General features: G+C 41.8%; 1 protein-coding gene across 1 annotated transcript; it reads right to left on the reverse strand.

Moving 5' to 3' along the window:
- Positions 1 to 596: 596 nt before the first annotated feature.
- col4a1 (collagen, type IV, alpha 1) lies at positions 597 to 25780 on the reverse strand. The gene is made up of 52 exons (XM_049728778.1): positions 25561 to 25780; positions 14017 to 14070; positions 12602 to 12691; positions 12458 to 12502; positions 12332 to 12376; positions 12176 to 12238; positions 11966 to 12019; positions 11846 to 11872; positions 11665 to 11739; positions 11541 to 11603; positions 11431 to 11466; positions 11297 to 11335; positions 10836 to 10925; positions 10696 to 10731; positions 10530 to 10589; positions 10421 to 10456; positions 10155 to 10199; positions 10039 to 10071; positions 9809 to 9869; positions 9667 to 9702; positions 9436 to 9582; positions 9242 to 9325; positions 9067 to 9150; positions 8739 to 8809; positions 8463 to 8654; positions 8219 to 8387; positions 8047 to 8139; positions 7810 to 7914; positions 7581 to 7678; positions 7278 to 7428; positions 7072 to 7185; positions 6789 to 6956; positions 6585 to 6674; positions 6183 to 6335; positions 5973 to 6071; positions 5753 to 5842; positions 5476 to 5615; positions 5202 to 5328; positions 5034 to 5114; positions 4839 to 4937; positions 4646 to 4696; positions 4370 to 4555; positions 4123 to 4256; positions 3960 to 4032; positions 3802 to 3873; positions 3550 to 3678; positions 3305 to 3403; positions 3016 to 3228; positions 2756 to 2933; positions 2560 to 2674; positions 2266 to 2438; positions 597 to 2107 (listed from the first exon to the last, which is right to left on the reverse strand). The coding sequence occupies exons 1-52, from the start codon at positions 25630 to 25632 to the stop codon at positions 2026 to 2028; spliced, it is 4920 nt and encodes a 1639-aa protein (XP_049584735.1). The 5' UTR covers positions 25633 to 25780; the 3' UTR covers positions 597 to 2025.
- Between the last annotated feature and the right edge of the window lie 52 nt (positions 25781 to 25832).

Raw genomic sequence — 25832 nt, forward strand, 5'->3', positions numbered from 1 at the left:
TAAAGTCAGAAAGTGTGGATTCTCACTTTAAAGTCAGAATTCTGGCTTAAAAGTCAATTCCCTTTATGATCCTGCCCAAAATCAACCAAACCCCAGAGTGACCCCAGAGCGAGGTCAAAGATTTATTATGATGACAGACAGGGGAGGTCAAAGCCTTTGTTTGTGACAAGAGCGGAAACAAGGGCTCACATTCCGGTAATAGATGAAAGACGAGAGCGTGGATGGAAGTAGGGGAAGGGGGGCAAAGGGGGGCTATCGATCTGTTTGTGTTTTTGTTGAGGAAGGAGGGGTGAACGGGTTTGTTGGCCTGCGTCCCGGCAGAAGTGCTGAGCTAGTGGCTGCTGCTTATTTTTCTTCTTCTTATCATGCCCTTCAATTAGGGTGCATAACTTTTATGATCCGCTTCTGCTGTCTGGAAGGACACAATTAAAATAAAGCATAATAAAAATACAGCCTGCCACAGGACTTGGAAGGTCACAAATCAGCCGCACAAATTATGTTGGCTCTCTCTTGTGGCCTGCAGAGGTACTGTTGCAAAATTATGTTTAAATCTTTTGGCCTTCATAGAGCCTTCTCACGGTTGCAGACACATACAATGATCTTCAAATGGCTTTATTGCATGAGTTACAGAAACTTGAAAAAAAAATAACAATGTTAATCACTGACAGTTATTTTCCACTGTATTTGATTATCAAATGCATGTTGTGGTCAATTAATAATTGGTATAATACTTTTATGTTTTCAGTTTAAAATGTGTATATTCTTCATTGTACTGGATTGTCTGCCATTTTTCTGAATGATTACCATAGTAACCTTACAGGTAAGTGCAAAATCATTCCTGCTGGCATAGCAATATTTTAAGTCGTCCATCTAGCCATCCATCCATGTACATCCATTTGTGTTTTAATTTAGTTGTCTTATCCCAACTGTTGCTATCTTTTGCCATTTCCATCCGTTTTAAAAATGAATTTTAAGACTGTCACCTGCCCAGGTTACCAAAAATTTGGGTAAAATAGATACGTCCATATTGCTTTGCGTTTTACTAAAATGTGAGCGAAAGGTCCATTTTGAAAAAGAAAAAAAAAATTACGATAAAATCTAAGAGCAGAATACCAAGTACGTATTATGTGAAAGTATAATATATGCTGTATACAGGTACAGTATATATACATGTGCATTTTGGAGGGTCATTAAAGACTAGGATCATTAAAAAGGAAGCACAGTAAGGCAGACAATGCAGTAAAGTTGATTTCTTTTCTTTCTATTGCGTTTAGTGCCTTTGTTTAAGCATTAAAAACAGCAACACCACAAACAATAAAATTTGTTTTGGGCAGATTTTCATTGTTACAACGGGGAAGTCGTCTGCCAAACATACACTGTCATTTCTACGATAATTTTACACGTGTTATTAAGGCGCTAAATGTCTTTGGGTCCATTGAACCTTGCATTCACTTGGGTCTAACAGAATCTCATACATCATATAAATAAAAAAAAAAAGGATTTAATAACACACAAAATAGACTCAATAATAACCTGAGGAGAGTATGTTGAACTAGGAATGCATTATATTTACAACAGAATAATTGTTACACAGCTGCGTGTCGTGCATTAGCAAATGATTGTGGAATCAGTGGCAAGTCCCATCCTTAATATCAGTGTGTGTAAACAAATTTAAAAACGGGGTGTGGCTGTATATTATAAACAAGTAGCTTTATCTTTCAAAGAAGAAATAAAATATGGAAGATAAGTAAGCTTCGATAGCACCTGGCTTACATAAGCAACCCATTCGAAATGAACATTAGTTTACCAGTTGGGTGGGGGCAAGTACTCAGTGCAGCGGTAAACTGGGCGCCATTCTTGGTTAGTAGAAGTGTTCCGCGTGAGGCACTTGGTCTTTGTGTTTTCTTCTGGTTTGCAAAAGTTCAAACTCAGTCCCGCCGCTCTCACATGCAGGAAAAATAGCACCATCCTCGGACATTAGGAAGTTTTAAAGCCAAGTGAACGGGATCGCAAGTCAGGCAGGGTTTATGTCCTCTTCATGCACACCTGACAGCGGCTTATGTGTGTTCGCAGATTTCCCGCTTTTAGCGTCGTTGGGACGGGTTTCCTGGAGATCAAGAGAGAGGAAAACCTTTACGCAATCAGACTTCTTACGGAGCTACATTGCTGGAAATGTATCATTGCAGTATTATTTTGTTGCCAACATAAGGATCACAAAGTATTACAATCACAAAATGGTGCGTGTGTGATGTCCATTCAGCTTACGTAAACATCTCGCTGTCTTCAATTGTCGCAAGCCAGAAGCTGTAGGAGTTGGCGTAATAGTTACAGGTTCCTCGACCGTGACACTCAATGAACGGAGCGCTTCGGAACTCCTCCAAGCAGGAACCGGGAGAGGCCAGAGCTTGACCTGAACCCTCAGCACCTGCGCTAGTGTGCTACACAAACATACACGAATGCAGAGAAAGGTCAGAGCCTGTGTGCTTTTTGACCTTTCATGGCCACCGTAGTTCTCATATGCGTTTGACAATACAGATGTTCTTTGTTTTTATGTCTCACCATTACAAAAGAATATCCGATCCACAGAGAGTCCCAACCATGAGGACATGGAGGGATCATAATGGTCTGACTGTGAACTGCAATCACCATGGCTGGAGCTTCACACACTGCACACCTTTAAAAAAAGTAGGGTCCAATATGTAGTATAAGTATCATGATAAAACTGAAGAAATGTATGGACAGTTTGATGACACACCTGCTGATGAAGGGTTTGATGCTTTCGCCGGTAATTGGCGCCATACTCATGGGCATGGGCTCAGGCGAAGTGAGCCAGTATGAGTAGTCATTACGCGAGGCGAAGTTACAGACGTTGTTGATGTTGCAAAACAAGAAGGGCATGGGGCTGAACTTTCTCAGACAGCTTCCGGCCGTACCTGGAAACCCAAGGGATTGGAGTTCCTTACAAAGCTCCTTCTTCACGCGACTTTGGGGTTTTTCCCATTGTACGATTCTCACCAAGATCCTGCCCATGGGAGCGTTCATTGCCTTGGACGTAGAGCAACGAGTAGCCATCATATATGGGTGAGGTGCCCTCAGGACAAACTGGAATCTCCACTGTTTGGCTGTGCCGAGTTACCAGGAAACCGTGATCCATAGAGGAGGGGCCGGGTGGTCCCACTTGCCCAGGAACACCATCAGGTCCTGGAGGGCCAGGAAACCCTCTAGGTCCTGAGAACATGAGTTGTTAATTGTTGATTTTTTTAATGGGATATATTTTCAGAAACCAATTATGTAGACTTTTGACCTTGAGGCCCAGGCAAACCAGAGTCGCCTTTGGATCCTGGCTGACCGTGATAACCAGGGAGGCCATCTTCTCCTTTTGGCCCTGGAGTACCTGTCAGACCTAGGAAATTAAAAAAGGAGCCAAAGTTAACCCAAGTAGGGAAGACCTGTAAGAGCTTAAAAACTCCCTGTCTCATATTGGCCCAAGATTTGATTAATACAGTAAAAAATGAGAATCTCCACAATCATTGAAGTCTGCATTGTTACCTTGCTGTCCCTTCTGGCCTGGGAATCCAGTTGGTCCTTGTGGTCCTGGTAAGCCCGGGACACCCTGTTGACCAATGTCTCCTTTGATGATGGTGTGTGGACCAGGGGGACCAGGCAGGCCAACATTACCTGTGGAATATTGTTTTGTGTTAAGGAGCGCCATCAAGAACCAGGGTGTCTCCCGCCAGTGGGGATATATTCAAACACTGAATAGAGTGAACGTGGACGAGCAGGTAGGTGACTCAATCTTACCCTTTTCCCCTTGGAATCCTCTATCCCCAAGTTCTCCTTTGAATCCAAAATCGCCTTGAGTACCCTTTGTACCTAGATATCAATGATGACAACAACAGAAGAATGGCTTTAGCACATGTTGTCTTTTACAGATGAGACTAAGATCCATTTTTATCCACCTGGGAAACCGGGTACCCCCTGTTGTCCCCTCTCCCCTTTGGGGCCGTGAACACCTGGAAGACCAGCTGGCCCCTGTGTGACACAAATACCTACATACATTAAAAACTTGCCCCAAATTGAGTAACTATTTACTGTACATATGTCAATGGCCTTGTTACGTACAGGAAATCCAGGTGATCCAGGGTCACCCTTTTGCCCTAACTCTCCCTGGAAACCAGGAAGACCATGGTCTCCTTTTTCTCCCTTTTGGCCATCTCGTCCTGGTACACCAGAAGGTCCCGGTGTGCCAACGATTCCTGTTATATAAAGAAATGAGATATGGCTTTTACTTTCTGTTTCTGGTCCGATATAACCAGACTGGTCAGAAATTGTCTTTGTAAATGGTCAACTGTCATAAATTGTGGCATACCTGGTTCTCCAGGTTGTCCTGGTTCTCCCTGATTTCCTTTAGGTCCCTCTAGAGAGAATCCCGGGGGGCCAATTTCTCCTGGCTCACCTTGACGCCCCTGAAAGCCGGGAAGTCCTTTGTCACCCTTGACACCAGGCACTCCAGGATAGCCTGGGCTGCCGGGGAAGCCCAGACTACCTTTTTCACCTGTATATCATGACACGTAGGAGATATGTTAACAATTAAACTCACTCAAAATTTGTGGAATATTGAATTAGTGGTGGAGGCCAATCTCACCTTTGCTACCTAGTTCCCCTGGGGGTCCTGGAATACTAAGACCAGGTATACCTGCAAAACAGAGTTTATGTTAAAATCATAATGTAATTCTTCATAGTTCTTACAGATTTGGGATTGTTTTATTCTTTCCACTGGTACTGTAATGTCCCGATCAAAGCATAGAAAATGTTGAAAATCATCATGAGGTACCAACCAGGGTCTCCTCTCTCCCCCGAAGATCCAGGGATACCATCAACTCCCGCTTCTCCTTTATCTCCAGCTGGACCAGGAGGTCCTGGCAAGCCACTCTCACCTGGTGGAGGAATGGTTCAAACTTGATTTGGTACAGTGCACTAAGTAAGTAGAATCAGCACAGTGCCAGTAAATTCATATGGAACGTCTTCTTTACCTGGTCGACCATCACGTCCGGGTTCTCCTGCAGACCCTTGTAACCCTGGGACCCCCTTCTCACCGGGTATTCCTGGCTGACCTACATGGATTATATGGTTGCATATCTTAGGTCATGCTGTTCCTGGATGCTTGTGGATGGGTGCGACAACACAAAGTGAAATCTAACCTGGAGTGCCAAATATTCCTTTGTCTCCTTTAGCTCCCTGAACTCCTGGCATGCCAGGCGTTCCCATTTGACCCTTCAGACCCTTCTCTCCTCGCGATCCTGGGAATCCTGGTTGTCCAGGTTGTCCCTGGGAGAAAAATATATGTATATTTTTTTTAAATAAAAGGTAATAAAAGGTAAACAAAAGGTGTCTTGATTTTAAAGTCAAGGAAGATCAAGTCATTTTGGAAAACATGCACAACATATAATAACAATGATAAAGATGGAAGATTACCCTTTCTCCTGGAAATCCTGGGAGCCCAATGCCTGGCTCTCCAGGTGTTCCGCGGTCTCCTTTCACTCCATCCGTTCCTTTGAAACCAGGATGACCCGGAGTACCTATGTCTCCTTTAAGACCCTTTGGACCAATTGGACCTGCACGTATTAGGTTGAATAAATAAATAAATAAATAAATAAATAAATAAATAAATAACTTTTCTATTCCATTTCGAAATAATAATAAATTACTTTTTCATTCTTGAACTTCACACATACTCATCAGTTGGCCTTACCTGGTATTCCCATTTCACCTGCACTCCCCTTCTGCCCAGGTGGGCCCATATAGCCAGGTTCTCCAGGAACACCAGCATCTCCTTTCTGACCTATGACACATTGATCAAATACAAACAACATTTAACGAGAATTACTGGTTTCTCCACTGAGATAAAGGAAAATGAATTTGGCTCTTTGTTTTTGACAATGGACATTTTTGCAGTCGAGTAAATAGTACACCTGGTTGTCCAGGTAAACCAGGGTTTCCATCTTTTCCTGGCATTCCAGGGTCTCCAGGTAGTCCGCGAAAGCCTTTCTGTCCTGATAAACCAGGATTTCCTAATGAGACAGAACATTTACAGTGTTGTCAACTTATTCTGCATATTACATGGATTTTTGGTGATCTGTGCATGACATTGGGCCTCAAATGGACTTTTCATTGTTTCACACCTGGATCTCCTAGGTCTCCCTTCTCCCCTTTCATGTGCTCCATGTCGACTTTACTCATGTTCCCAGGAGGGCCTTGAAGACCAGTTTCTCCCCTCTCTCCTTTAAGTCCAGTCTCTCCGCTTTGTCCACGCACACCAGGAACACCAGGATCACCTGAAAATGAAATGAATGTTGAATGATGTCTTGCTCATTAAACCCAAACAGTAGGACTCTCAACCCGCGTCTATTGATGACCATAAAAGCAAAGAGCCATTTATTTTTGGAATCATAACAGTGCTTCATCGGTCTTCAGATCAAATCATCTCTCCTAAGGATTATTAAAATCAGGCACTTCACAGTCTAATCGTAGTTTAATAACAGCCTAATGAAAAGTACAAGTTATCTGAGCAGATGATTCATTACCTCTCGAGCCTTGATTTCCAGGGAAACCGGGTGGTCCGGGAAATCCTGGCAATCCCGGAGTACCCATGACCCCCATTTCGCCTTTTGTACCTGGCCGACAAAAACACAGATTGACATTACTTTTACGCTTCCTTTACATGTTTCTACCAATTAGTTATGGCCTTGATGGATGCAATGGAGCCTACAGTATATCTTTTTTCTCACCTTGATTTCCAATCGGTCCATCCCTTCCTGGTAGGCCTGGTACTCCTGGCAAACCTTTTTCACCGGGGGCTCCTGGGAACCCGGAAAGTCCTTTTTCTCCTTGAGGCCCTGGCATGCCAATGCCAGGAGGTCCTGGATAGCCCCTCTCTCCTTTTTCACCCACCCTACCTACAAAATATGCAGGGATTGAACAAAAAAGGAAAATATACAATTCAGTTATCTGGTTACAACAAACCCATTCCAAACAATTTTGTGTAAAAAGAACTGTATGACTTGTAATTACCAAATGGACCGGGCTCTCCTTGTTGTCCTTGTGGTCCTGGAGCTCCTGGCAAACCCTTTCCTGGAGCACCTGGTAACCCTACCACTCCAGCAGGTCCAGGGTGTCCAATGTTACCTAAAACCAAGTATAAGTATTTTTTTAATTTTAATCTTTCAACTAGATGTCTCTAATGGAATGCATTTACTGATGTAACTGTACAGTTATACCTTTTATTCCCTGAGGTCCTGGCGGTCCTGTGAGGCCTTCTTGCCCAGGAATACCTGGTAATCCTGGGTTACCTTTCTCTCCAGGGAACCCAATAATTCCCGGAGGACCCTGTGAACCTTTTTGGCCCGGGAGCCCCATTCCTGGTTCACCCTGTCGCACACAACAATGAGATGCTATGTTAACACTTCCAAAACACCAAGTTAAATGGTCAGGAACAAAGTGCTTTAAAGTCCTGATTTTATAGAATATTATTCCAATTATCAGACGTTTGGCTTATGGTACCAAATACTGTAAATACACACTTTTTGTCCTTGTAGACCAGGTTGTCCAGGAGAACCATCCTGTCCCGGTCTCCCGGACTCTCCTGGCAATCCTGGAGCACCTGGGATTCCACTGATTCCTAGAAATATGAAGAAGATTCTTCTAGTATTTGTGTTTTATTGCCATCTGTGGTACTATTGGAATCCATTAAATGTCTTTGGTATGAAAATTAATTTGTACAAAAAGTTGGGACATCATCTGTTACTTTACCTTTTGCACCAGTTGGCCCTGGAAATCCAATTCCTGGTGGTCCTTGATCACCTTTCTGTCCAGGAAAACCTGGTATTCCTGAGTCTCCTTGGAGACCTGCTGGACCTACAATCAACAACATTGTCTGGTCAAATAGATGATTTTTTTCCACATTAAATTTGTTATTTAACAATTCCCAAATGAACTCTATTGGGTTGGTAAAAGATGAGTCGTTAAGGAATGAAGGTCATTTTTCACCTTGAGGGCCATCTCTGCCAGGTTCTCCTCGTGGCCCAGGGACACCCTGTGGTCCGGGAGTGCTCACACCTTGACCTGGCTCCCCTTTCACACCTGATGAATTTGTAGTGTACAAAGTTTGTATAAGCTATTCAAATAGGGTTCTACATGATTGGTAGTGTAGAGGTCCTACCGGGTGTTCCAGGTGATCCAGGGATGCCAGCTCTCCCCTGACTCCCCTTATCTCCAGGCACCCCAGGGCGCCCGAAGCCTGGCAGACCTGGAGGACCCCTCTCTCCAGGGGGACCTGTAAGACCAGGGTCCCCAATTGATCCTTGATCACCTTTGATGCCCCCTTTGCCCTGAAAGCAAGGTTAACAAAAAAGAATGACGACTAATGAAACCTACTTAAACTAATCAAACAACACAATACATACAGGTTCTCCTTTCGGTCCAGGAACACCAGGTAGGCCATCCCTCCCTGGAATCCCATCCAGACCTGGTTGTCCAGGTGAACCACCAGGACCAGGGTAGCCTCTGTCTCCTTTCAGACCCGGTGCAATGAATATGTCTCCTGGCTCTCCAACAGGACCAGGGGCCCCAATCAAACCAGGAATGCCATTGATGCCCTAAGTACAAGTTGAGTTACTATAAGAATATACTAAGAACTATACACAGTACTTACTGCATGAAGGTTTATCTGTGCTACTTACAGGTCTTCCAGGATTTCCTGGGAACCCAGGATTACCCTTGTCTCCCTTGCCTCCTACAGGACCAGGAGGTCCTGAAGACAAATAAGGGATACTTCAGTGGAGGTACAAGAAAAGGGTTAGGGCCAGTCTGGATGAATAAAAATGTCAGAGTCTATAGTCAAGAATCTGACCTTACAGAAAGATTTAGCGTAAAAGGCACACCTGTTCATCACACAAACATTCAGACCGCCGGTCACTAACTGGGACTCAATCCCACAATGACTGCACGTTGTGTGAAACGCAATGTTACATTTGACCTTTTCCATCACATAACACCACATTTGCTTACCTTGCTCCCCTTTATGGCCTTGGGGGCCAGGTAAACCCGGAGGTCCAAACCCTTCACACAGGACGCAAGTGTCTCCTTTGTCACCTGTATGGATTCACATACAAAGAAAACAAACATGAAAATTCAGTATATCATAGAACCTACAGATGGAAATATCTTATTTCATTGTTCTAACCTTTTTGTCCCAACTCTCCTTGAAGCCCTGGAGGTCCAGGTGGGCCAAGGGAGCCTTTTGCATTGGTGCATTCATTAGGGTCAACTGTGGGCACACAAACAAAATCTTTGAAATGGGGAATATAAAACTTCTATGGTAAAACATTTTGCCTGGAAATCACCATAGAGTGAAAATAAATCTCAGACCAAGCATACCAGGTAATCCTGGAGGCCCCGGGGGTCCCACTAGGCCCGGTTGCCCTGGGGGTCCGGCTAGAGACTCTCCTTCAATACCCCTGTCTCCTTTCTGACCCGCATCCCCCTTTTGGCCGGTCTCTCCACGAGGTCCTTCAAGATAGCGCCCTGAAGTCCAAAGGACAGAGTGTGTTACCCAAGTGTGTGTGTGTGTGTGTGTGAGCCCATGTGGGCTTGTGTGTTTGTGCTTACCTGGTGGGCCTGCTTCTCCTTGAGGTCCAGGAAAACCTTTAGGAACACGATGGGGACTAAACATCAGTCAAGGGAGCTAATATACTCAACTGTTGATTTAGCGTAGTGTCCATGCGTGTTGTCCATGTTGGGCATTATTTACCTTTTTCTCCTTGTAACCCAGGGAGGCCACGAGGACCAGCTGGACCAGGGGCACCACTTGCCTATAAACCCCAATAGGAGGACTTCAAAAACCTCATCATCATGCTAACTAATAATAATGTGAATTATTATTATTAAATATTTATAATAATAATTTGTTTCAATATGTTAATGAGTGGCCATTGAGGGAGAATAAAAAGACAAAGTACAAATAAATATAAAAATACGTACATATCCAGGAGGCCCTCTTTCTCCTTTTTCACCCTAGAGACAAAACAAGTGATTATCATCAAAATTTTGAATAAAATGTTTAAAAACTAAATATATACGTATAAACCATTGTTTACCTGAGGTCCAGGGTATCCGTAATTTCCGGGAAAGCCCTTTTCTCCCTATGTGACAAAGTGATTTTCATCATTTCTTTGGTCATCATAATATGAACAATCATCACGATACAATGTTACGATCTCACACTATTTTATGGGTCTACAAAATGCTCACTCTTGAAATCAACAAAATGACCATCACATATTGACACCATAATCTGCCTACATCAAATGGCATATGCAAATAAGTTTGGTAATTTAACGCATTTCTTTTCTTTCAATTTTACCTTTCGCCCTTCATCTCCCTCCTTGCCAGGTTTGCCCTAAAATGAAGCAAAATGAAACAGTCACACTCACTGCGTATACAACACCATTATTCGATTTTCAGTTACTTACTATTGGTCCCGGTGGCCCTGGCTCACCCTTTACTCCAGTTCGAGATATATTGCAATAGCCCTGTTGAGCAAATCACATTGGAAATTGATTTTTTTTTTTTTGTTTTGTTTAAAGATGCTAAGGAAGTACTTTAAGTGATTTGAAAAATATTGATCGCAAAACTCACTTGTTCTCCTTTCTGGCCTGGATCTCCTCTGTTTCCCTTTGGAGATAGAAACAGTACATGGTAAGAATACAGAAAGAAATTCACCTTCTGAGTTATATGCAACAAAAGCTGAATTATCAGACACATAAATGAGTAAGCACCGGTGGTCCGATAAACTCTGTGCCAGGGCCTTCCACGCCCGGTGAAGGGGGTCCAGGAGCGCCGGGTGGGCCTCTGAAGCCCCGCTCGCCCTGCACAGAAAACATTTGAATGAGCGCAATACTCAAGAGTGGTATTCGATGTTTGCATTCATAAAATAAAAATAATAATAATAACACAAATCATAATATTTGTCATGTTTTTATAGATGCTAGCTGAACAATATGTTTATTATTGTGGTGGTACTGTAGTTGCAGTGACTGCAGTGACAAGAAATGACATTTATTTTAGCCAAAAATTATTAATGAGTTTCCAAGATGTGTGATGGGTTCCAATACAGCACTTGGATTAAAGAAATAAAAAAGAAATGTAAAATACATTCATGACACTGAAACAACATTCAGGTGCTTCTCGTTGATTCTGCAACAACAATAATAATAAAAATTAGATGATGAAACCTCACCTTATCTCCTTTCTCGCCTTCAAAGGAGAGCTTGTCATCCTGTCAGAGAGAAGAAAAAAAAAGGCAAATCAATATACTGTAGCTCAAATAAAGATGATGATGCTTGACATGTCTTCCTATGCTGGGTGTTATACTTTTTCTCCAGGGGGGCCTGGTGGTCCAGCATCACCCTGTCAAATACAACAATAACACTATTAGCTGGCCACTTACATGGTATTATTGACCTTAAATCAGGATAACTCACTTTAGGTCCGACATAACCCCGAGGTCCAGGAGGACCAATCGGCCCAGGTGGTCCATGAGATCCCTGAGAAACACAGTGTGATGAAAAATTCAGATGTTCACCCATCTACAGACAAAATACGCACAGGAAGTCCAGGTGTGCCTGGGAAGCCTCTGTCGCCTTTAAGGGGAATGAATCCGATCACACCACCTGGATCACCCTACAAAAGTCCAAATATTGCTTCTGTAGAATTTATCACATCTTAATATTGACCAGAGCAAGTGTTTAATATATTTAGATAAAACGCTGGTATGATTCCAGCAAACCTTAATTCCTGGAATCCCTGGGACGCCCTGAAAGATGTATAAAAAGCAAAGGTCAACATTGTTCTTTTTAAATGACTTTTCATAACATGGATTTGAGTTCAGGTGAGCATGAGTGCTTACGGGAGTTCCTTGAATACCATCAAAACCAGGGACACCATCTCTTCCTCTTTCTCCCTAAAACACACACACACATCATCAGATTGAGATGGTCTTAAATACATACAGAAATTAAACTCACTAAAAGGTGGAAAAAACGTGATTTCTCTCAACCACTGCTGAGACAAGAGAAATCTAGGGTATAATACTTTATCAATTGTACGAGTATCTTACTTTAGTCCCGTTGCATCCTGGGACACCTGCAATACCGGGTGGACCATCATTTCCATTGATTCCCTATTGAAAGAAATAGCATAATGTGTGAAATTTTATCATTAGAATAAAAATAAAATGAAAAAAAATCAAATAAAATAACAAATTGCTACATACAGGTAATCCTGGATTTCCTGGGAAACCTGGAAGACCAGGAGGACCCTACAAGTTGACAACCACAACATTACTTCTCATTGAGATCTTTCGCAGTGTAACAATCCATTTTTTTTCAAAGACGCTTACCCGGACTCCTTTTATTCCAGGAGCGCCAAACTGTCCTGGATCTCCCTGAGATAACAAATAATACACACAAAGAATAAATTCCAAATAATGACATCATCACCATCATCGTGTTTTTAAAGGGAATTCGAGACTATATCTGCTGACCTTGGGCCCCATTGGCCCGACTGGCCCCTCGTGTCCCTGCATTCCAGGGAATCCCATGTTACCTTGAAGACCAGGGAGACCACGCTCACCCTGAAAACGTCAAATTGTGCACAAATTAAGATAAATAAATTAAATATAAATGTAAACATATAAATACTTAAATAATATATAATATATTTATTAATATAAATATAAGTAGAAATACATACGTGTGTGCGTGTGCGTGTGTTGTCACGTGTGTGTTGTAAATTTGTTTTGTTTATTTACATTGAAACAAGGGGCTAAGGCCCAAAAAATGCAAGACCTTTAAAATAAAATAATTGTAATGATAATAATAATAATAATAATAATAATAATAATAATAATAATAATAATAATAATAATAATAATAATAATACAATCTAAAAAAATTGAACAAAAATGAAAGACTAGAAAATATCTAAAAGCTATGAAATAATGTCTGACAAAATAAATAACGACTGTGTACTGTTTTATGCGTCGTTTTATTTCCTGCATAAACTTCAAGAACACTTGAGGCACTGGCCAAAAACAAAACAAAACGTTCTCTATGTATTTTCACTAATGCCGCAAGGGGGAGCAATTGCACAGTGATTCACTTGTTGCTCGCTCCAGGACACAAACTTGTGAGAACTTGTGAGAGCACGCTGGAGGAAAATCTTTCCCAGAACACTTAGCACCTGACTTGCATCTGTTGTGTTGTTGAATGTTGTTGAATGTATTCAGCCCCGGGAATCATTATGCAGTTGCCACAACAAGAGTTTGTTGAGCAATATCAGACAGAACGGGATGCTCAGGGGAGATTTGAGTACATGTGCTTGGCCCTTGAACATCTTTAGGGAACTTAGTGGACCACACCAGTCACCTGTTGTTGTTACTCAGAAGCATTTTAAGGACACTAATGTGAGCCAGTAGCACACAAAACAAACTAATCAGGAGCCCAAGAAGCATTGAAAATGGTTTGAAAACCAATAATTTTTCAATTTTGCTTGGACCAATGTTTTATTATAAACCCAAGATAATTCAGGGATGGAGTAAAAATGAATAATAATACATAAATTAATAAAACAACAATAAATAATAAAGCCATCTTTGTACTTGGGGATTTTTTTGTTCTACAGTGATGTTCTCGGAATGGGGAAATATGCCACTTTTCATTTTCCACCTGTGAGACCTTCAGTGTATATCCTGACATGCTCCAATTCAGCTCATATTAAGGTCACTGCTTGGTGACTGACACTCAGCTGCAGTTATTCCCCACTCAGTGAACACTATTTGACTTCTTAACTATACGTCGCAACTGCTTCATATCAGCACACGAGACCGAGAGGCCAAAAAAGCATGAAATTGCTAACCCTAACCCTAACCCCAGCCAACGTGATGATAAGAGTTCTTACCTTGGCTCCCTTCACACCACTGCAGTCACATTTTCCACATGATGTCCCACAGCCCTGGGAAAGAACAAGAGGAGAAAGGTTCATATTGTGTCTTGTGATGTTCAGTCAAGTTATATATAGTTTGGTTAAAAAACAAATATCATGGAAAACATTTTTAGGTTGATAGTGTACAAGGCAGACATAAATAGGTCAAAGAGCAGCACAGTTCACAGTGATAAGTCTGCCAATTGAAACATTCATGTAAATATGATTTGATTTATGCAAAATCTCTCTCATTGCACTTGACTACGTCATGCGTGACACGAGCGCAGCTGGTCCCGCCGCCCCCCCTCCACCCTCTCCCCTGTTTCCTCTCCTCTGGGGTCTCCAGAGGCTGAGGCCTGAGAACGAGCATGCACCATCCCCCCCGAGCACCTTTTTTCCGTGCATTGTGCAGCTGTTTTTGGACTCACGTGCCAGGCGTCCAGCCAAAACCCAGTCAGGGGGATTGCGGGGGCAGGTCTGGACATGCTGGGTGAAGACCACAAGAAACGTCTCGCACGTTCTCGCAGAGTCGACAAACGAACAGGTCGACCACCAAACAGGAAATCTACACGCTGATTTTGACTCTTCACTTCCTGTCCAGACTGCGCTCTAGTCCTCGTCTTTCCTATTTACCGGAAAATCCTTTGACGTGAATGTCCAAATTTGGACTTGGTTGAGAACCCTTACGCAAGATTCAAACCCTACCTGGAGTCCCTAAATTGAAACCCCACCCAGGTTAGAAACCCTCACTTGAAACCATAACCTACGTTTCAAACCTTATCTGGAACATCTAACTTAAAACCCCAACCCGAGGTTGTAAACCCAAATTTAAAATCCAAAACACTTGCTTGTTTCAAACACGTTTAAAACCCCAAACCTCCTTTGACACCCTAATTTGATACCATAGCTTGAAACCCTCACCTTGAAACCTTAATTTCAAACACTAGCATGAAATCACATGACGGGAACCCTAATTTGACACCCTTCACCACATTATTTGGGGCTTTGTTTTATTGATTCTTAAGCCAAGGTAAAGCCACTAAAGGCTTTCCCACATCGAAAAACTCAAGAATGCCACGCTTGCTTAGAACTTCTCGACTCCTCAGTGAAATAAGCGTGTTCCGCAACAGGCCTAAGTAAACCAAGATGTGGTTCTGTCTGAATATCATAGGACCCCCCCCCAACTCTCTCACCCGCATTCTTAACCTGTGTGGTCCGCCAAGGTGCGTCATTTCCCTCCCCTAATTCTCAACCATTTAAACATCCTTCACTCACTCCATCTCAATCCGAGCCGAAGAAACACCTGCTTCACATCAGATTAGTGCGGATAGGGAGCATATGTGTTGAAAATGAGCCACATATGTGCTTCATTATGAAAATGAAATTGTGGCTCACAGCAATCAGAGCTCCCGGTGTTGGACTAACAGGATTCTGTTTGGGAGGGAAGTGGTGGTGAGAGAACATACTTGCCTATCATCAGCACCTCTCACATTTAAATAACAGCTGCACGGGTCCACTACATTGCAAGGTCTAAATTGTGATGAAAAGCTCCCCTTTAAAATTTCAGCCAGCAGGAGAGGCCATTATTTAAATACACTCTCACCAGGTTTTTTTTTTAGGGGATTTATGGAAAGTTTTACAAAGTCTTCAAACATGCATCCATCCATTTTCCAAACTGCTTATCCTCACGTCGTATTTTTAAAATAATGCATACAAAAAGAATAATACAAAAAATATTTAAAAATCGAGAGGGATCAAGAGCAATGGATAACACAAATCATTTGTACAAGTAGTGTACCCATCCCTGTATGTGTTTGCAATAAACAAACCTTGATTTTTTTTCGCACAAACTTATCGTCTCATAATAAGTAGGTGCAAAAAATTGAATTAAAAAAGGATGGACATTCAAGAATCTTCAGTAAATAATAAGGTGAGCTCAAATATTGTACTATTTTAGTCAAATTTAGTGTCAAATTAAATTATACACAAAATAAAAAAATAAAAAAATAATAAATAAAGCCGAATAAAATGGACGGATGGATTGATTTACTTCTTTTGGCATGATTAAGTAGTTTATTATTAAAATGTGAAATAAGAGGTTTTTTTAGGAAAGGTATGAAAAACTGACTTCTGTAAGACTTAACAGATGATCCACAGAACAAACACCGGGGGCAGACACTGTTACTTTGTGAGTGGTGAGTCATGGCGTGCATGTCTGCAGCCTCAAACGTCTCCACTGATGAAGGACGTCATGCTAAATGTGGATGCCTCTGTGAAGAACCAATAAGGTGTCTTCTGGTTTCCTGGAGATTACAGTGTGTATTTGTTTACCCAGGATGGAGCACATTCCGACTTTGACCCAAAATGTCAGCAAAAGGCCAAATTTGCACGGAGGTGTGCACCGGCACGGTAACACAGTCAGGAATGTCTGTGTGAAGCGGCACTCTCAGAATAAACCTGACATCATCGGATATACGTGTCTGCCAGTGACGTGGATTTGTCTCAGGCTTGGAAATGTTTGGACAAAAAATGACAGCAATATTAACACAACTATGATGTGGAGAAAGCAGGTCTGAGTGTTTAGAAGTGTTGGATAAGAGGGCCCCCACAAAAGAATTTAAGAACAGGCTCCCCAAAGGCCACTTTGAGGGCATAAAGTCCATACGTGAAAACAATAGCATAATAATGCTTGTTATAATTTGAAAACTAATCCAAAGATAAGTCAAGAAAAACTTTTCTAACTTTGTCAATAAAGTCTTTACTGGCAACAACGGTATTGTTTTTTTTTTTTTTTTATGTAAAGCGAGACCACAAAAACATCTGGCCAATGTCATCCACGGAATTTTCACGCAGCGTATCTCCTGCAAAAACATGCCAGCCTAGTGAACATCCTGTAAGTTCCAAAGTGTGTTCACATGGGATTTTACACCAGGAGCCCAACAAAATTTGGCCAACGTTGAACTAAAAAAATAGTTCAGTGATGAGGGTCCATGTGACTGTCAGTCGTCATTCCGTCTTTGACTTCACTGCTTTGCTTTTACAGCCCAACAACGTTTTCTAAGCATTTTCCGGCACCATGCACTGATTCTATGTAACCTTCTCAAATTTCACTCTTTGTTTGTTTGGCATGACATGGCCTTCTACATTGCCAGCACATTTAAAAAAAAAAAGAAAAAACGTTAGCGGCAAAGTTGAAGGAAACAGAGCAAGGCTACACATGAAATCATTTTGTAGCCGTCAACTTGTAAATTTCAGCGCTGGAGTTGAAGAAAATAAATGTTTTACAATTTTAGAGAGTCAAGAGAAAGATTTGTGTTTCTTTTGTCAAATTATTTGGGTTGAGTTCCCCGACAAATTGGTCGTAATGGCAAAAATGTTAGCGTGTTGTAAATGTTACACATTGCTATTAAATTGAACATGTCCTTAAATGTTCACATGTGTATGCTCTTGTGAGGTCCACAGAAATAATTAATGGGAGTCTTTCAAGCTCCTGTTTCTCCTTTGCAGTCACTCCAGATCACATGTTTGGGTGTCGTGTACTCAGTTCACTCATTTATGGACCATCAAACAGACTCGTGTTCTTGTTATTGTTAATTTACCACAGCAGCATCGTAACGGTCTGAGCGGCTTAACCTTGGAAACGACCCAATAAAGATAAGCTCGCTGCGGTTAAACCACACATCGTGGTTTCCATATGGAGTCAGCTGGGATAATCGGCACTGTCGGAAACGAAGCGGGACTTGAGTCAGAGCAATCAGGTTTGTTGTTTCAGAGTTTTTTTTTTTTTTTTTTTTCAAAGAAAAACATACAAGTGTGAGGCGTCAGGTAGTCTGTTTTTGTTAAGTTGGACATTCTTGACCTTCTCTGGTACTGACAGGTTAGGTCAGGGTGAGGAGACAATTTTCTGTCCAACTGCCATACATGGAAGACTGGCCCTCCGGTATAAATCGCAGGAACGTGTGTGTGTGTCTGTCTGTGTGTGTGTGCGTGCGTGTGTGTGTGTAAAGCTGAGCTGGAATGCTGATGTGTGCAACTGTGGTGATGTCATAAGTGGCTACATAGATTCTCAGGTGCAAGTCTTAAGTCTTGGCGTCTTGTTTCAATTGCCTTTTTTTTTTTTTAAAGCAATTGTTCAAAAAGTAGAACTGAGTAAAAAAAACAACAACTGGAGTATTAATATGGTCGCACTTATTTCAATGCAAAACAAAAATCTTCTCACTATTCCAATACTTCTGACCATGTTCAAATGTAGCGGCATTTAATCTCCAAATTTTTTATATAGAACTTTATACCTGATTACAAATGACAGGTGTACACAGTAGTAAAACATCAACATGCCAGGAGACACCAAGCTGAATCATATTTTACGCAAGTGGAGAGCCTGTAAACCAAAAGCAGATCCTATTTTTCTGAGAACCAAATGATGTAAAACATGTCCCGCTTCAGGCTGCGTTTGCTACAACTTAGCAATCAGTTCCATCTGGAACTAAAAGCAGATGCATCAACACGGAGACATTCTCACACAGAGTACAGCAGAAAAAAAAAAGAAAAAAAATGAAACCAGCCCGCATGACTCCAAACACACGTGCATGGGATGTCAACATGACATGAGAGAAAGGCAAATGAATGCCAGACATTGTGAAACGCTGCCAGATGAAATACACTGTACTACCTTCGTGAAGGCCTACTACATACCATCAAAGAGTGTTAAATGGACAAAGTTAACAAATGCACTTTTTCTTGGATTGTTTATGGTGAACCGTATTTATTGATCCTTGTCGTTAGAATTGGACGACTGCAAAGCGACAACATGCAATATTATGGACTTGAAAATGAAATTTTCCAAATCTGGTTGATGGATGATAGGGTCAGAAGTGTCTCAGTTGTTGCCATGGTAACTTGAGATCACCTACAGTTGTTGTTAGGGCTAAGGTAATTTGTATGTTTATTTTAAAAATGTCACCAAACAATTACATGATTATTCAAAGATGAGGCAACTAATTTGATAATCGATTTGTTGTCGATTAATCAATTAATTTTGACACCTCCGGTTGTGTTAAAGTAGTTTTAATGTTATGTTAGCTCCAACATTGGCGCTAAAAGGATCAGAGAATGTTCGTACAAGAGTTAAGAATGTTAATATCTTTTTGTTGATGATGGCCACTGCGTCACTCTGAAAATGAGAATCTTCTTAATGACAGCCTTAAATGGACACTTCAACCAGAAAAGAACAATCCTTCCTTGCAGATTCTTAATGGTGTTACAAATCAATCACTGCGAGCACATCTCCTGGGACCAGAGAAAAGTGTACAACATGTCAGCGATTGTGTAATATGAAGCGGGACATTGGGCAGACCCCGCAAGTCCACTCTGGAATCCTCTGATGCAAAATGAACCCTGGCAAATGGGAAATTTGTTTTAAGAAATTTCTCAGGGCCGGAATTGGCTGCGCTCCACTCAAGTGGCAAATTGCTTCTTCCATATGAGGAGTGATTTGATTTGGGGGAGGCGTGGGAAAGACAAAATTTGATATGACACCTCGATATGTTCAATGAAAGTACAGGACCTCGTTGAAACATTTTTTCAGTCAGTTACATTTTGGTCAGATTCAGAACCAAAGCCACATCAAAGTTGCCCTCTAAGAAGAAAAATGCAAGCATTTGACTGGGGTCTTTGACCCCTCCTAATCAGTTCCCCCATCTGCATTGCATCTTGACCAGTCACATGACCCTCCCGGGCTCATCCTGTTGAACTTTCACCTCCGTTGAGGTCATTAGAAGAGATTTAAAGGTTCAGAGAAAAGCCTTTAATATGAGGCTCATGTTGATAAGCACACTCTCCCTTTGTGGGTTGCGACAACTGCGTAAAAAAAAGCCACTTTGTTCACAAATTAAGAAAGACTCTAATCATTGCACCTTCAAGGGGAGGGTGGACTTTCCTGCCCTAACTCACTAGTGCTCCACCCAAGAGCATCTGACTATAGTTGGACACGACCACATCTTACAAAGAACAATTCCAAGAAAAAATATGTCCCAATATTCCACTCACTGGGGAATACAGTTGAATTTATCTGAGAAAAAAAGCTGTAGTTGTTTCTCAGGAACTGTCCGAAATTTTTGACAGTTTCTACTGCTGACAATAGCAATGGTGGACAAAATTTTGAATGATTTTTAAAATTTATATTAAACCTTTAAGTCTTTTCCCCTTGCAACTTTTTGTGTCACAATATTTTTTTTTTCTAATACTATCCAGACATCTTGTTAGTATATGAAACTGAATCTATAGTACAAAGGAGACAATGTGTTGTGATGTCATAGAATAGTCGCGAAGAATATGAAGGTGGTGGGTGTGAGAGCGAGAGCAAGCATCTGACTTTTGTTCTGGTACTTGTTCCCTATGAGAAAGGCTCTGTTCACTCGAAGACCACTTGAGCTGTGGCCCTGTGAATGCGCAGCAGTGTGACACAGGATGTCTGCCGGAGCGAGCCATTCTTTGCCCGAAGAGGAAGGCCTTTGAATTTTATGCTCACAAAGACAAAAAGGGGTTGGGTCGCCTCCTGAGGAGGGCTCTGCTAACTGGAACGCCTGATGACCGCCAAGCGGTCTGCGCGACTTCGAGAATATTCTCACTGTAGTTCAGTGGAACCTTGATTCCTTTGGTCGAAAAAGAAGTTTGACTTTTGAGAAACGTTTTTATCAGAAAAATGAATCTGTTCCAGACCTCCAAATGTTTTTTTTAGCATATGGAAGATGATGAAGAGAGGAGAGGCTGTTGTTCAGATGGGGAATCCTTGATATCCGGCCTTACTTTTTTTTTACTTGCACAACTTAAAAGTCACTGGACCCATCCCGAAAAATATATTCATAATCACTCATTATCAATAGGTAGTGTCTCTTTTTGTCCAAAATTTACATAAACGTATTTTCTTTTAAACTTACGTTCAGGTGTCGTGAGAATGATTGAAAATGTGACGCCTCGTCTTTTATTAAAATTTTGAGTTAGTCCTAAGATGTTTTTAGCGCTAACCGAGGTACACTAAATTTAATTATTTCCTCTCCAACTATTTGCTGTTGATCTCATTAGATATTTTCCTCATTGTGGCCGCTGCATGTAGTTCACCTAATCTCATACAAGCACTTGTAAATGTGGCACATAAAACTAGAAACAATGAGAAAACAGGAAAATTAAAACTTGTTTCAAAGGAGCCTTTTTATCGCAATATCCTCTCAAAAACACTTGTGATGATAACCATCTCCAGTTCTATTGTTATTTTGCTTCCATATCAGGTTGCCCGCCATCACTGTGACGTCATGTCACCGTTTGAACCTGCAAATTGGCTGACATGCTCATTTCATCACAACAGATCTACCGTCAAATCACTTCATGGACCAACTGGGAGGATCTCCTGACGTGAGGCGTGTCATGTGACCCGCCTAGCTCATTTCCTGCGTGGAAGTGATCTGATTAAGCTTTACGAAGGAAAAACAGCGCCGCAGAAGTTTGGGGTCGTCGGGAGCCTGCAGCTATGACGGGTGGAAAAAGCATCTGCCCTCCCTGAAAGCTTCAAAGTGAATGCAGTGCGTGCATTCTTGAATTCTGGGAATTACAGTCAGACTGGCTTTGCTATCAAGTTAAGAGTCGGGAAGTAAATGCTCATAACAGACCTCGACCGTGACTCGGGGGGGGCAAGGACGGGAACGTGAGGCATGTGTCTTGTAAATTTGGGTCATGCGTCAGTTATACGCACATCCCACTTACACAGTTGCATATCAGCGTAGCTCGATTCCATCAGTAGCATAAACTTAATGAGCACTAGATTTTATAATGTTAATATTATATTTATATGCCAAAATAGTGATGATAGTCATCGAATGTACCGTAACTGCAGATACGAGAACATAACAAAACTTTTGCTGCGGAAAACTTGAGTAGACCTTTTTTTTTTTTTTTTTATCTTGCACCTGTCATGATGATGGAAGTTTGCCGGGAAACAGCTGAAATGAATTGCAGCCAAAACTTCCCTCTTTGTGAAAAAACGCAGCATGCTGTAAATCTGTCATCTTTATTATCATCCGCCAGTTTGCTACAACAAATAGACGCCCAGGTCAATAACTGCGTAGGTGAGAATCATTTCAATTGCTCCGCTGCCGTCGTTTCCTTCTATCCATTTTGCGTCTCAAAGCATCGTCACCTCTTTTCTCATCAGCTCCCATCGGAGTGTGACAAATCATCATCTAACCGATCTCTGTCCGGATTCTAACGCCTCAGTTTACCCGGCAACCATAAAAACTGTGCACCTTTCGGGAAGTGTGACAATTCAGGAAGATAATGTGCAAGAATTATTAGCCTTGGACCAGAGAGGGAGTTTTGTGTGTGAAAAGTAGAACACAGCTGTCACAAGTCTCAGTGAAACGCTTGGACCACAGGGAAGCCTTTGGCGGCAGTAGCCCCATGCATAAAAATTTGGCGGGTTAGAAGCCAGAGGGGTCGCAGGTTTAAAGACTGCAATGGACCAAATCATCTTAAGACCAAGGCCGATTTCTGGGGAGAAATAGATAAGACGTCAGATCTACAGCTGGGGAGCAACACCTGGCCCAGTTTATTTATTTTCCTGATAAGTTTCTGAGTCAAGTACTTCAGAAAATCTGTCTGTAATTTCTTATTCCAGTAACATGGCAATTAACTGAGATAAAAAGTTCATTTAAAATCTCCTTTATTGCTATGAAAGGCGATATTTTAGGGTAAACATTTTTGGAAATCCGAAACCCAAATCATGTTCGATTTCCAAATCATAATCAGTTATCATCACAGATGATTTCAAGAACTAAAGTTGCTGTTTATGGTGTTTCTACGGCAAAAACATTTTCATTTAAGACAGTGGCGATTCCAAATCAGACTTGCTATTTAATCCTCGCTAAACCTCAACAGGAGAACACAGACAGTAGGCAAAAAAATGGGTCGGACCCGCCACAGTGCTTGAACATGAAGGTCAGAGGAGACCTATCTTTGTAGCCAACGAGCGCCTGTCAAAATACAAAGACAAGTGACCTGATGGCAACTCTTCCAAATGTAGGCATTTTTACAATGCTGAGGGTCAAGAAGGTTGCATCTTGGCAGGCTGCCGTGCTTGGCTGGTGGCCTGTCACAGTGAGAAGGCCAGCTGTTGTCTCCGTGGGAGGGGAGTTTGTCCGTTCATCCTGAGGATGAGGTGCTAACCAAAACTAGAAGCACCCGCCAACATTGGCCCATCAATCTAGGGCTCCAACGGATTTGCCAATCTTGACCACGCATTCCGCAAGTTGCGGGCGGATTAGCAAATGTCAGATCTTCCCGGGCCAAACCAGAAGTCAAGGCTTACATTTCCCACCAGCTAGCTACCGGATAAACGTCCAGTTCATCCCACACACAAACTCCCTGCAGGAATCTGCTAATCACCTAAGCTAGAATCCTCCTCCTCTTTCTCCTCAAGGCCTTGACTCAATGTGGCCACATTAAGTGACCACCAAGGAAGAGAACTATTCTGGTTCTGAAATTCATTTGGGATCAGGTTTCACAAACAAAAAATAAAATAAGAGCTGAGATCCTGCTCGCAAGCCGTTGGAACCAGGCGGAAGGTTAAAGGGAGAACAAGTTATCTTGCAAATGACAGATAGCTACGTTGAGGGTTGTGTACAGTTTATTCAGCGATGGCCTTAGTTCAATAGCAGTGATTGTGACATAGACTAAACAAGAGGTTGTGTTCTGGGGAAGGCCACAAAAAGCCCAAAAAATCAGTATGCGTCACTTTCAGTATCTTTATGTGTCATTCCTCCCCGTGGGCAGCAGCAACACTACTCAAAAACAATCAAGCCAATATTCCAAATATCTCCATTACATCGGTGTCATCGGATCAGCCACAAGATGTTCCGCCAAATATAAACCCCCTCATCTCTAGTGTTCTCCAAAGTTTAATCGGTCCAGATGTTGTGTGTCACACTTGTGTTTCTTGGAAAGTGGATAAACCGCCTCTGCTACTTTGTTTGAGCCCACAAATTAGCTCATCTTAATTTGATGAGAAGAGCTAGAAAAACAGTGTGGGGGGGGGGGGATCCTTATGCGATAACGCCAGACTCCCTCATGAGGTGTCGCTTCCTCTCGTCGTGCTGCAGTTAAGTCTGTTCTTCATCATCTTGACATGAGATGGTCCACTGACATCTCCTCCCCCTCACCTGCACATCCGTGTGGGTGAAGAATGTGCTGGAAACGTCACCAACTCTGAGGGTACCAAAGGTTTTCAGCAGACATCTCGACTTGGCTGGATTTCATCCAACGTAAATGCACAGTGGCTAGACTGACTGCGCTCTTCATATTGTTTTGCCATTAAAAGCCAAGCTAGCGAGATCACGCTATGTTTGTCCCGTGTAGCGTATCAGGGGTCATAGACACAAAATGGTTTGTATTTAAATTTCACTGGGGATGAGGCTAAAATATTATGTGTTATGTCATTTGTGTTCTTTTATCAATAGTTAAACCACAGTATATGTCAAAATAATGGTAAAAGATGATATATGTATTTTCAAAGTTTGGGTCACGGGGGAAAGTACATTTCTATTTTTGTTAAGAGCTGAAAAAATTTGGAAAACAATGTTGTTAAAATTTGATCACAGTTGCAAAGTTTGATAGTTACTTTTGCAAATGCAATTCATAATATGGGCGCTGCCCATTGGAAAGTGTGAATCATCAAATTTGTTTCTTAAAACCAACAAAAAACAGTCTTGTTTGTGAGAATTTGGTAAAAAAAAAAAAAAAGAAAAACAAATATGATTTGGAGATACATGTCAACACTAGTGTTTTTAAAAAAGTGTATCATACATTAGAGGGGAGTACTTTGTGGCTGTTTGGTACCTAATACTAAATTGTCAATACGAAAAAGCAGCTGATTGTATTGATCAAGACCGTGTTCAATGAGTAACATCCAAAGATGAACTATAAGTGAAGACTAAGTTACTCCTGACAACATGCTCCAAGCACTTATACAGAGGCCCTCCCTGCACCCCCTCCCATAACCCCAAGAAAGGGGGCGGGGTTAGTGAGAAGAAGCTGAGAGTTGCATGACAGCAGTAAAAGTGCCGTACAGTGAATGAGCTAATGACATAATTGTACTAAGTTCATTTTGTTTTTCCTTTTTTAATCGCTTCACTGGTTTCTTTTATATCAAACAAATTGTTTTAGGTTATTCACCTGACACTCTGATGAAGGCGGAAGAAACCGCCGAAACATGTCAGGTGAATAACCTAAAACAATTTGTTTGATATAAAAGAAACCAGTGAAGTAAGCTAATGACATGAACTGTACATAATAATATAATTAGATTAAATCAAATCAGTAAACTAGCAGCACGCTGCAGCCATCACAGATGAGGGCAGTGCTGTATCCAATACAAGTCATAATAATGGTCCATATATTTCAACAAATAAATAACCCACATAAAATTGCACATTTGAGTCACTTTGGGGGAAAACAGAAAGAGTAAAGACTCACCTCAGCCGTGGCATGGTCCACGCTTGACGAGACAGCCAGCAGGAGCAGGATTGAGGCAGCGGGGAGCAGCATCTCTCCTGCGGTGCGCACCAACTTTTGCGTGTCCGCAAACAAGCACCTGAGTGTCGGCCTCTGTTTCTACTTTCTCAGCGGCGGAGCGAGCTCTGCACGTTGGCCAGCATGTTGCGTCCTGAAACGATATGAAGTTGTGATCAACGCGAGTGGGTTTAGTTTTGGTGCTTGAGCCACACCACACCTCTCCAGCCAAAAAA

The sequence above is a fragment of the Syngnathus scovelli genome, chromosome 8 (assembly GCF_024217435.2).
Source record: "Syngnathus scovelli strain Florida chromosome 8, RoL_Ssco_1.2, whole genome shotgun sequence".
NCBI classification, from domain to species: domain Eukaryota; kingdom Metazoa; phylum Chordata; class Actinopteri; order Syngnathiformes; family Syngnathidae; genus Syngnathus; species Syngnathus scovelli.